The 12,052-nt window shown below is 44.6% G+C and overlaps 1 protein-coding gene across 3 annotated transcripts in view; it reads right to left on the bottom strand.

Annotated features, from left to right (window-relative positions):
* Positions 1-12,052, bottom strand: part of COL4A6 (collagen type IV alpha 6 chain) — a 367,236-nt gene that overhangs the window by 10,801 nt on the left and 344,383 nt on the right. For all 3 annotated transcript variants that reach the window (XM_088482857.1, XM_088482856.1, XM_088482859.1), the window contains 4 exons: positions 11,110-11,271; positions 4,137-4,235; positions 3,663-3,806; positions 2,832-2,948 (listed from right to left, as the gene is read on the bottom strand). In XM_088482857.1, coding sequence (XP_088338983.1) covers positions 2,832-2,948; positions 3,663-3,806; positions 4,137-4,235; positions 11,110-11,271 — 522 coding nt within the window. The remainder of the gene's footprint in view (positions 1-2,831; positions 2,949-3,662; positions 3,807-4,136; positions 4,236-11,109; positions 11,272-12,052) is intronic.

The following is a 12,052-nucleotide window of genomic DNA, read 5'->3' as shown; positions in this document are numbered from 1 at the left end:
CCAGTGCAGGCCATGCCCCCTCCGTGTGATGTCACACGGGGACGGGGCCACAATTGCCAGTGATTACAGCAATGTCTGGAGCATCCTGAGGATGCTCCGGGGAGCTGTAAGGGCAGCTGTGTGACCGTCTGAAGCGTCCTAAGGACACTGCTGCATAGATTCTGGCAGCAGGGTACCATTATAGGCACCATGCTATCCAGATGAGGTTATCAGAAAAAAGCTCTGAGGGCCAGACCAAATGATTCCATATAAGGCCCCCGGGCCTGAAGTTCCCCATCCCTGATTTATAGCTTCTCATATGTTAAACCTTCCGGATGTAGGATTGGTTATTATTCAAACATATATCTAACATATTTGAAAGCGATAAACAGCAACATTTGACAGTATCTTCCAAATGTTGGGCTATTCTTCTAAGAATGTAACCGCACGCCATTGCAACTGCGCCAGACACCCTGCAATTGCCTTCACTGCACACTATAACTGCACTTCAATACCCTGTAACTGCCTCTCATGCAAGTGACACCCCTGCACCCTGTAACTTCCTCCCTTGCACTCTGTAACTGCACCCCTCTGAAACTGCCCACCGTGCAATTGTCTCCACTGCACACTATAACTGCACCCCTGCACTTTGTAATTGCCATCATGCAAGAGACACAGCTGCAGCCTGTAACTGCACCCTGTACCTGTCACCCCAGCACCTTGACCTTCCACCCCTGCACAGTGTAACTGCCACTCATGAAAGTGCACCCCCACATCCTGTATCTGCACCCTGTAACTATCCCCCATGCACCATTTAACTGCCCACAATAGAAGTGTGATACCCTGCACCCTGCAACTTTCCCCCCTGCTCCCTGTAACTGCAAAGGGCATTACTGTGTGGCATAATGTGTAAGGGGCATTACTGTTTGGCATGTGTAAGGGGCATTACTGTGTAGAATAATGTGCGAGGAGCATTAGTGTGGATTAATGCGTAAAGGGCATTACTGTGTGACATAATGTAAATAGTGGACAGTACTGTCTGGCTTAATGCGAATAAGTGGCATTACTGTGAGTTATAATGTGAATAAGGTTGCACTACTGTGTGGCGTCATTTTAATTGGGGATACTATTGTGTGGCCACGTCCCTCCTCCATGAGACCACGCCCTGCGCTGTCCCTATTTAAAATATGGCATGTCAATGGCATGTGTGTGTGTTGGGGGGTGAGGGATACACCAATACTCTTTCTGGCACAGGGAACCAAAATGTCTAGTTATGGTTCTGCCTGTACCCTTGAAATATGATATTGGGCACTGAAAACAGGTACTGATGAGAAGTTGAATGGGAAATTGAGGACATATCTTCCATATTTTCTCACTGCATATGCCCCAGAGCCGAGTGTACAAACGTAGGTATCTACAGTTGCAGCTGAAAGGACATAACTGGCTGGTAACAGGGCGTTTGCCAGTAGGCCACGTTTAGCAAGGGTATGTTGAGGGTGTGTCAATGGAATTGCAGGCATGTGGAGTTGTGCGGACGCGTAAAAGCACTTGTTTTCAAAGCATCTTTTGCACCAGGCATAGGGCTGGTGCAAGTATGCACTGATAATGATGATGGTTATGATACTAGGGGGTAAATTTACTAAGATCCGTGTTTGTCCCGATTGGCATTTTCGGGTGATAATATTTTTTTGCAAATCGGGAATTTACTATCATAAAAGTCAGGTGATTTCGGCTCAAATCGGAAGTACTTTTCACTTTTTTAATACAAATCGGGAATTTACCATTATTCGTTTTGCTAAAGTCCCCCGTTTTACATTCAAATCGGGGACTCAATAGAAGTTTTAAATGCACCACCTCCTGAGCTGCGAGTTGCCATCGAACATACACAAATTAGTGTGATTTGGCAAGTGTGTTCTAAGGGTTAATTCTTTTTAAAAAAATTACGTGAGGTCCCCACCCAAAAGGCTAACCAGGCCCGGACTTGCCAGCCTGTCCTTGTACCTAAAATTACGGGGACAAAATTAGTAGGGTGCCACCGTAAATTAGATACCAGCACCAGGCTGCAGGGCCAGTCCTGGTTTTAATTATCGGGGGGGAAAAAATTGCGTAGAGGTCCCCATATAATTAAAATCAGCACCGGACCCTTTCTAGTGGGGGGCTGATGCCACAGCTAGGGGAGCCCTTTCACCGGGCCCCCCAGCCACAGCATCAGTCCTGGCAGCTAGTCAGCCCAGGTGAGGGATCCCTGGGGAGTTGGTCACACATGATCCAACCCTGCAGGTGACATCATTTTTCATTCTAAAAATCCCAGTATTGTTGTACAATGAGTGGAAGGTTATATGCACAGTACAGACATTCCTCACTTAACAACCTAGTTCCGTTCCTACGACTAGGTCGTTAAACGAATTGGTCACTAAATGAGGACTTAATAAAAGTAATCATTTTTATTTATTCTGAATAAAGAAAAGGTCTAAAGGAAACTCAAACTTGTTACTGTAACTCCTTTACTTTGCATAACTCTTACATACTGTACAGTACAATTAAAGTTATAAAAAAAAAGACATTCAATATTTTAGTCATTGTACTATGGGTTCCAGCTGGTCAGAGTGCTGGTCGTAAGTCCAAACGGTTGTTAAACGAGTAGGTTGTTAAGTGAGGAATGTCTGTATTTCATATAGTACTGTCTTCCATTGTATTTGTATGTATTAGTTCAGATAAGGCTGACAAACTTGAGATGTGGGTTCAGTACACTGTTGCTCAAGAAGATGGAACCTAGTAGTAGCACTAACACAATTCATACCCAGCAGTGAGTGTAATGGTAAAATATATTTGTGAACTTCAAAAAAAGTTACCTTCAAATCCAGGGGATCCTACATTGCCAGGATCACCAGGATCTCCAATAAAGCCAGGGGCACCTGGTGACCCATTCCTTCCTGTCTGTCCTTGTCTGCCAGGAAAACCTTTGCCACCTGATATAAAATACAACAGACAAACATGGGCTCATAAAGAATCAGCAAAGCACTCTGCATATACCTGATCGCGTAGGTAATTCTGGTGACACACGTGAATGGCCATATTGCAATGATGTGTCTGTGTAAGAGCCGTATTAAACAGTATTATTTCTCTGAAGCCCAGGTCTGTTTGCTTCTCCATGTTATGGGATGATCCATATTAACAACTCTGTTCTTGAGTCATTGTCAAACATAAATTTTATTCAAACCTGATCCAACTGTATTTTGATAATGTACAACGGGGTGATTCAAATGTTTTGCCGGCGGCTTTAATTTTTTTTTTAAGACACCAGACAGAGCAATTCAATTGTTACTCTGTCAGGGCGCGATAGCCGCCGGCGCCGGCATTTCTGCTCACACCCTTAGGAGGGTGCGGGCAGAAATGTGTGAGAAACCCCCTGGTTAGGGCATGTAAACCGCAATTAGCGCTCCCTAACCAGAACTTTAGACGAGTTTAGCCATTTTACACGGCTAAACCCGGGGCGAAGAGGGCGATAATTAGTGAGCGCCCAGAACAATTGAATTGCAACACTGGGCGCTCATTAATTATCACACATAAAAAAAAAAACAATTGAATCGCCCCTACTGAGTCTACACACAACAGACTTGATCATTGCTCAACCAAAATTTTTCATTGTATGGGCAGCCTAAATGTTTCTCTGCTTTCCTTACCAGCTGCTCCTGGTGTTCCTAGTAGGCCCCGCTCTCCAGGCCCACCATCAAAACCATTAATTCCAGGCAGACCAGGAGTTCCAATAGGAACTTGAAAATCATCAAGTAGAGGTATACCTGGAAGTCCTTCAGGACCTGGTAAACCTACGAGGAAAACATGACCAGAATTTATGGAATGATCATTACTCAGTATTACTTGATGGCCAATAAGATTTATAAACACTGAAAATTAAATTTTCAGTGTTCATAAGTGCTTTTGTCATCTACTTACATAATGTATTTAAATGCTATTTTATTCAAACGTAAGTAATGTGAGAAGTAAATAACGGTGACTTGTAAAAAATATACAAATAGCAACTTCTATTACATGCACTGTATAAAAAATATTTTTCAAAAAGCTCCAGTTCCATTAACTACATGCACTTGAAAATTGCATTATATATTACAATGATTCTGTAATGTAACAATACTCACCTGGGTTCCCCTTTTCTCCCTTTGGTCCAGGAAATCCCATATCTCCAGCAGGACCTTCTCTACCAGGACCTCCAATGAAACCAGGATCACCCCTTAGACCTAAACAGAGCAAGAATAATGAGTGTCAAAAATCTCAGTGGAAGCTTTATAGGAAAAAATATGTGATTGCCCATTACCCATGACAGGCTGATAGTAAATCACACTGCTTCTGACATTCTAAGCTTAAATTCAGTGTTATTCAGTGCTCCTCATAGTGCCTATAGGAAGATACTGTGTATGTTTGGTAAACTCACAGAACAGCAGCAATAATTTTCTTTATTATTTTCTGTTGCTTCCAGAATACTCTGGACAATGGGTTGCCAGATAAAATTCCCCAATATATATTAGACACACATATTATTATATTACTAACAGCTTAACATTGTCTTTGTCTGACAGCAAGTAAATTATTTAACATGTCATTTCACCTATTGTATCCATAGCAACATTAACCCCTTCACTAATTTGATATTTGAAGTCCTTCATATTACTTATAAGTAGGGGTGTGCACCGGCCACTTTTCGTGTTTTGGTTTTGGATCTGGATCTTTCTTCGTGTTTTGGATCTGGATTGGTTTTGCCAAAACCACCCTTCCGTGTTTTGGGTTCTGGGTTTTGTGTTTTGGATCTGTATTTTTTTTAAAAAAAGCATAAAAACAGCTAAAATCACAGAATTTGTAGGTTTTTCTGCTCCTATGCTATTATTAACCTCAATAACCTTAATTTCCACTCATTTCCAGTCTATTCTGAACACCTCACACCTCACAATAGTGTTTTCATGTCCAAAAGGTTGCACCGAGGTAGCTGGATGACTATGCTAAGCGACACGAGTGGGCGGCACAAACACGTGACCCATCTAGGAGTGACACTGCAGTGGCAGACAGGATGGCAGTTAGAAAAACTAGGCCCCAAACTGTACATAATGCAAAGAAAAAAAAGAAGTGCAAGATGGAATTGTCCTTGGGCCCTCCCACCCACCCTTATGTTGTATAAACAGGACATGCACACTTTAACAAATCAATCATTTCAGCGCCAGGGTCTGCCACACAACTGTGGCTGAAATGATTGGTTCGTTTGGGCCCCCACAAAACAAGCTGGCAATTAATGTGTCCCTGCACAAACTGGCTCTACGGAGGCAAGATGTCATCCTCATCCTCCTCATCCACCGATTCCTCACCCTCTTCAGTGTGTACATCCTCATCCTCACAGAATATTAATTCGTCCCTGCTGGAACCACAGGTCCCTCTGTACGTTCTGGAGGCTGGTCTCCCTGGAAGAGTTGATAATTCATTTTATGAACATCATCTTCTCCACATTTTGTGGAAGCAACCTCCTACGCCTTTCGCTGACAAGGTTCCCGGCTGCACTAAACACTCTTTCGGAGTACACACTGGAGGGGGGGCAACTCAGGTAAAATAGAGCCAGTTTGTACAGGGACCTCCAAATTGCTTCTTTTTCCTGCCAGTACAGGTACGGACTGTCTGACATGCCTACTTGGATGCTGTCACCGATGTAATCCTTTAACAGACAGACGCACGCTTGTCGCTGCTGCTTTGAGGATTCAAGTGCGGCTACAGCCCACACAATTCACAAAGACAGAAAAAAAAAAAGAATATTTTTATTGTTTGTGGAGCACACTTTGAGGGTTACACCACCCTTTAACAGACAGACGCACGCTTGTCGCTGCTGCTTTGAGGATGCAAGTGCGGCTACAGCCCACACAATTCACAAAGACAGAAAAAAGAAGAAGAATATTTTAATTGTTTGTGTAGAACACTTTGAGGTGTCACCACCCTTTAACAGACAGACGCACGCTTGTCGCTGCTGCTTTAAGGATGCAGGTGCGGCTACAGCCCACACATTTCACAAAGACCGAAAAAAAAAAGAACAATATTTTAATTGTTTCTGTAGCACACTTTGAGGGTGTCACCACCCTTTAACAGACAGACGCACGCTTGTCGCTGCTGCTTTGAGGATGCAAGTGTGGCTACATCGCACACAAGTCACAAACACATTAAAAAAATAGTTTTTATTTTTTGGAACACTTTGAGAGTTACACCACCCTTTAACAGACAGACGCACGCTTGTCGCTGCTGCTTTAAGGATGCAGGTGCGGCTACAGCCCACACATTTCACAAAGACCGAAAAAAAAAGAACAATATTTTAATTGTTTGTGTAGAACACTTTGAGGGTGTCACCACCCTTTAACAGACAGACGCACGCTTGTCGCTGCTGCTTTAAGGATGCAGGTGCGGCTACAGCCCACACATTTCACAAAGACCAAAAAAAAAAGAACAATATTTTAATTGTTTGTGTAGCACACTTTGAGGGTGTCACCACCCTTTAACAGACAGACGCATGCTTGTCGCTGCTGCTTTAAGGATGCAGGTGCGGCTACAGCCCACACAATTCACAAAGACAGAAAAAAGAACAATATTTTAATTGTTTGTGTAGCACACTTTGAGGGTGTCACCACCCTTTAACAGACAGACGCACGCTTGTCGCTGCTGCTTTAAGGATGCAGGTGCGGCTACAGCCCACACAATTCACAAAGACAGAAAAAAGAACAATATTTTAATTGTTTGTGTAGCACACTTTGAGGGTGTCACCACCCTTTAACAGACAGACGCACGCTTGTCGCTGCTGCTTTAAGGATGCAGGTGTGGCTACAGCCCACACATTTCACAAAGACCAAAAAAAAAAGAACAATATTTTAATTGTTTGTGTAGCACACTTTGAGGGTGTCACCACCCTTTAACAGACAGACGCACGCTTGTCGCTGCTGCTTTAAGGATGCAGGTGCGGCTACAGCCCACACAATTCACAAAGACAGAAAAAAGAACAATATTTTAATTGTTTGTGTAGCACACTTTGAGGGTGTCACCACCCTTTAACAGACAGACGCACGCTTGTCGCTGCTGCTTTAAGGATGCAGGTGCGGCTACAGCCCACACAATTCACAAAGACAGAAAAAAGAACAATATTTTAATTGTTTGTGTAGCACACTTTGAGGGTGTCACCACCCTTTAACAGACAGACGCACGCTTGTCGCTGCTGCTTTGAGGATGCAAGTGTGGCTACATCGCACACAAGTCACAAACACATTAAAAAAATAGTTTTTTATTTTTTGGAACACTTTGAGAGTTACACCACCCTTTAACAGACAGACGCACGCTTGTCGCTGCTGCTTTAAGGATGCAGGTGAGGCTACAGCCCACACATTTCACAAAGACCGAAAAAAAAAGAACAATATTTTAATTGTTTGTGTAGAACACTTTGAGGGTGTCACCACCCTTTAACAGACAGACGCACGCTTGTCGCTGCTGCTTTGAGGATGCAGGTGGAATCTAGACGGGATTTGGAACCGAGGACACACTACCTCCATCAATTGTCTAAATCCCACTGCACTAATGTCGGATACCGGACGCACGTCTAACACCAACATAGCAGTCAAGGCCTCAGTTATACGTTTTGCTTCAGGATGACTGCTGTCGTACTTCATCCTCATCGCTAGGGACTGTTGGAGGGTCAATTGTTTAGTAAAAGTAGTGATGTTCCTACTTCCTCTCTGGGATGATGAACAACTCCCAGCAGCAGCAACAGCACTAGGAGGAAGAGGTTCTTGATCTTTCCCTATTTTATTTTTATCGGAGAAAGTTTGGTCCTCCATTTATGTTATATTGATATATATACGTGCGGCTAAAGCGCACACAAACACAGAAAATATTATTTTATTTTTGCTGGAGAGTAGTGCACTTTGTGGGTTACACCACCCTTTAAGAAATGAGCCAGCCGGCTCTTTACTTATGGGACACAGGCGCACGCTTGGCGCTGCTCCTTTGTTGATGCACGTGCAGCCACAGTGCACACAATTCACAAACACAGAAAATAATTTTTTTTTTTGGTTTGGACTGGAGTGTACTTTCGGGGGTTACAGCACCCTTAACGGTCAAGCCAGCCGGCCCTTTACTTATGACACAGGCGCACGCTTGGCACTACTTTGTTGATGCACGTGCGGCTACTGCGCACACAATTCACAAACACAGAAAATAATTTTTTTTTTGGTTTGGACTGGAGTGTACTTTGGGGGTTACAGCACCCTTTAACGGTCAAGCCAGCCGGCCCTTTACTTATGACACAGGCGCACGCTTGGCACTACTTTGTTGATGCACGTGCGGCTACTGCGCACACAATTCACAAACACAGAAAATATTTTTTTTTTTGGTTTGGACTGGAGTGTACTTTCGGGGGTTACAGCACCCTTAACGGTCAAGCCAGCCGGCCCTTTACTTATGACACAGGTGCACGCTTGGCACTACTTTGTTGATGCACGTGCGGCTACTGCGCACACAATTCACAAACACAGAAAATAATTTTTTTTTTGGTTTGGACTGGAGTGTACTTTCGGGGGTTACAGCACCCTTTAACGGTCAAGCCAGCCGGCCCTTTACTTATGACACAGGCGCACGCTTGGCACTACTTTGTTGATGCACGTGCGGCTACTGCGCACACAATTCACAAACACAGAAAATAATATTTTTTTTGGTTTGGACTGGAGTGTACTTTCGGGGGTTACAGCACCCTTAACGGTCAAGCCAGCCGGCCCTTTACTTATGACACAGGCGCACGCTTGGCACTACTTTGTTGATGCACGTGCGGCTACTGCGCACACAATTCACAAACACAGAAAATAATTTTTTTTTGGTTTGGACTGGAGTGTACTTTCGGGGGTTACAGCACCCTTTAACGGTCAAGCCAGCCGGCCCTTTACTTATGACACAGGCGCACGCTTGGCACTACTTTGTTGATGCACGTGCAGCTACTGCGCACACAATTCACAAACACAGAAAATAATTTTTTTTTGGTTTGGACTGGAGTGTACTTTCGGGGGTTACAGCACCCTTTAACGGTCAAGCCAGCCGGCCCTTTACTTATGACACAGGCGCACGCTTGGCACTACTTTGTTGATGCACGTGCGGCTACTGCGCACACAATTCACAAACACAGAAAATAATTTTTTTTTTGGTTTGGACTGGAGTGTACTTTGGGGGTTACAGCACCCTTTAACGGTCAAGCCAGCCGGCCCTTTACTTATGACACAGGCGCACGCTTGGCACTACTTTGTTGATGCACGTGCGGCTACTGCGCACACAATTCACAAACACAGAAAAGAATTTTTTTTTTGGCTTGGACTGGAGTGTACTTTCGGGGGTTACAGCACCCTTAACGGTCAAGCCAGCCGGCCCTTTACTTATGACACAGGCGCACGCTTGGCACTACTTTGTTGATGCACGTGCGGCTACTGCGCACACAATTCACAAACACAGAAAATATTTTTTTTTTTGGTTTGGACTGGAGTGTACTTTCGGGGGTTACAGCACCCTTAACGGTCAAGCCAGCCGGCCCTTTACTTATGACACAGGTGCACGCTTGGCACTACTTTGTTGATGCACGTGCGGCTACTGCGCACACAATTCACAAACAGAGAAAATAATTTTTTTTTTGGTTTGGACTGGAGTGTACTTTCGGGGGTTACAGCACCCTTAACGGTCAAGCCAGCCGGCCCTTTACTTATGACACAGGCGCACGCTTGGCACTACTTTGTTGATGCACGTGCGGCTACTGCGCACACAATTCACAAACACAGAAAATAATTTTTTTTTTGGTTTGGACTGGAGTGTACTTTCGGGGGTTACAGCACCCTTAACGGTCAAGCCAGCCGGCCCTTTACTTATGACACAGGCGCACGCTTGGCACTACTTTGTTGATGCACGTGCGGCTACTGCGCACACAATTCACAAACACAGAAAATAATTTTTTTTTGGTTTGGACTGGAGTGTACTTTCGGGGGTTACAGCACCCTTTAACGGTCAAGCCAGCCGGCCCTTTACTTATGACACAGGCGCACGCTTGGCACTACTTTGTTGATGCACGTGCGGCTACTGCGCACACAATTCACAAACACAGAAAATATATTATTTTTTTAGCACTTGGGGGGAGCACCCCTGATGGACAGAGCACCCCCTGGACAACACTACAGCACTCCTTTAGGACTGGGACACTGCACAGGACTTTGGAGTGGACACAGCCCCTATGGAGAACTGACTGCACAACACAGTCCAGCCAGCCCCTATGGACTTTGAAGTAGTGGACACAGCCCCTATTAACAACAGCAGCACAGCACAACACAGCCAGCCCCTATGGACTTTGAAGTAGTGGACAACAGCAGCACTACACTACACTACACTACACTACACAGCCCTAACTCCCACCCTCCCTCTTCACTGTCCACAGCCGAGTGAGAAAATGGCGCCGACGCGGGTACCTTATATAGGATCCAAAACCCGCGAGACTCGGAAGGCGGGATGATGACGTTTTGCCTCGATTTCAGATCCGAGTCAGGCGGGAAAAGTCGAGCCTGACTCGGATCGGACTCGGATCGGGGGGGCTCGGGGGGGTTCGGATTTCAGAAATCCGAACCCGCTCACCCCTACTTATAAGACAAAGACCATCTACTGTAGCATGCTTATGAAGCCTATATATATATATATATATATATATATATATTGCACACATAGATATACACATACCTCCCAACATTTGCCCATGGAGAGTCGTGCCCGAAAAGGGGGTGTGGTCTGATAGTAAAGGGGTCTGGTGACATGCCCCCGTTTACATTACTAAGGGGCGTGCCCGGCATCTCCGAAATGATGGGCTGCCCCCGTACTGTGAATAGATGATGTGCGCATAGCATCTATTCGCTCTGCATACTCGCTGCTCTGCTATGCAGAGCGGTGGTGTATGCTTCCCACCAATGCGGCCCATGGGTGGGATAGCGGGACAGTCCCAGAAAAATGGGACTGTCCCGCTGAATGCGGGACAGTTGGCGGTATGAATACATACGTGTACACACACATATGCACAAACACACACACCTTTTACTCCTGGGGCCCCAGGGCTGCCAGGACTTCCCGGAATCCCTTGATCTCCATTTGAACCAGGTCTTCCGGGTGACCCAGGTATTCCGGCATCTCCCGTATCTCCTTGATTGAAGGCTGGACCAGAGGGACCACGAGGACCAGGACGGCCAGGCAATCCTAAAAACATACAAACATTAAAGAAATCAGTCATAAATAATATTTTTTACAATTTATCTTTCAGAATATAATCAGAAATAGATCCACTTTACACCTGTGGTCTTTTTATGTATTTACACTACACAAACATGAGCGATACCCACATACATGTTAGACAATACAAGCACACATATGTTAACTGACAATGAGTCACAGCATACTAGACACCTGTATGACTGAAAGCCATCGTGTACACGAAACAGTACCCAGCCCAGTGGTGGGCCAGAGCCTGCAGTCTGCATTACCAGCCTTAGCTACTGAAGATCTGTCCGTCATACCTCTATGTAGGCCGTAGCGAACTGTATATTTACTTGTAGATTGCTTTCATGAATATTATAATACCTTTGTATTGTTTATTATTAATACTGATTGCACTATTACTGACTTATTTGTTGCACTTTCTGAATGTAGTAAATCAATAAAGAGGTTTAATCTGTTTTATGTCTCTGACATCATGGCTTCCTCCGTGCAGCTCAGAGATAAGCTTCCATCTGCCCTGGTGTTTCTTTTCTCCATTCTAAATGGACTTCTGTTCCCTTCCAACAAATGCATTTTCTGCTTCTTATTGTGTAGCTATATCCAAGTACTTATTGTTCAAAAGAATTTTCTATATTTCTCCTATATTCTGCTTTACACACATTTGAATAATAATAAAAATCCTTTATATAATAATCAGATGCCCGACTACAAGTTAATCAGCTGGATGAATGCATGGTGTAAGTGACGATCAGGGGGCTCAGCA

This window comes from Taudactylus pleione, unplaced genomic scaffold (assembly GCF_031769625.1).
Source record: "Taudactylus pleione unplaced genomic scaffold, aTauple2 ptg000296l, whole genome shotgun sequence".
Classification (NCBI taxonomy): Eukaryota; Metazoa; Chordata; class Amphibia; order Anura; family Myobatrachidae; genus Taudactylus; species Taudactylus pleione.
The sequence above is the reverse complement of the archived record's forward strand: the minus strand, read 5'-3'. Positions and strand labels throughout refer to the sequence as shown.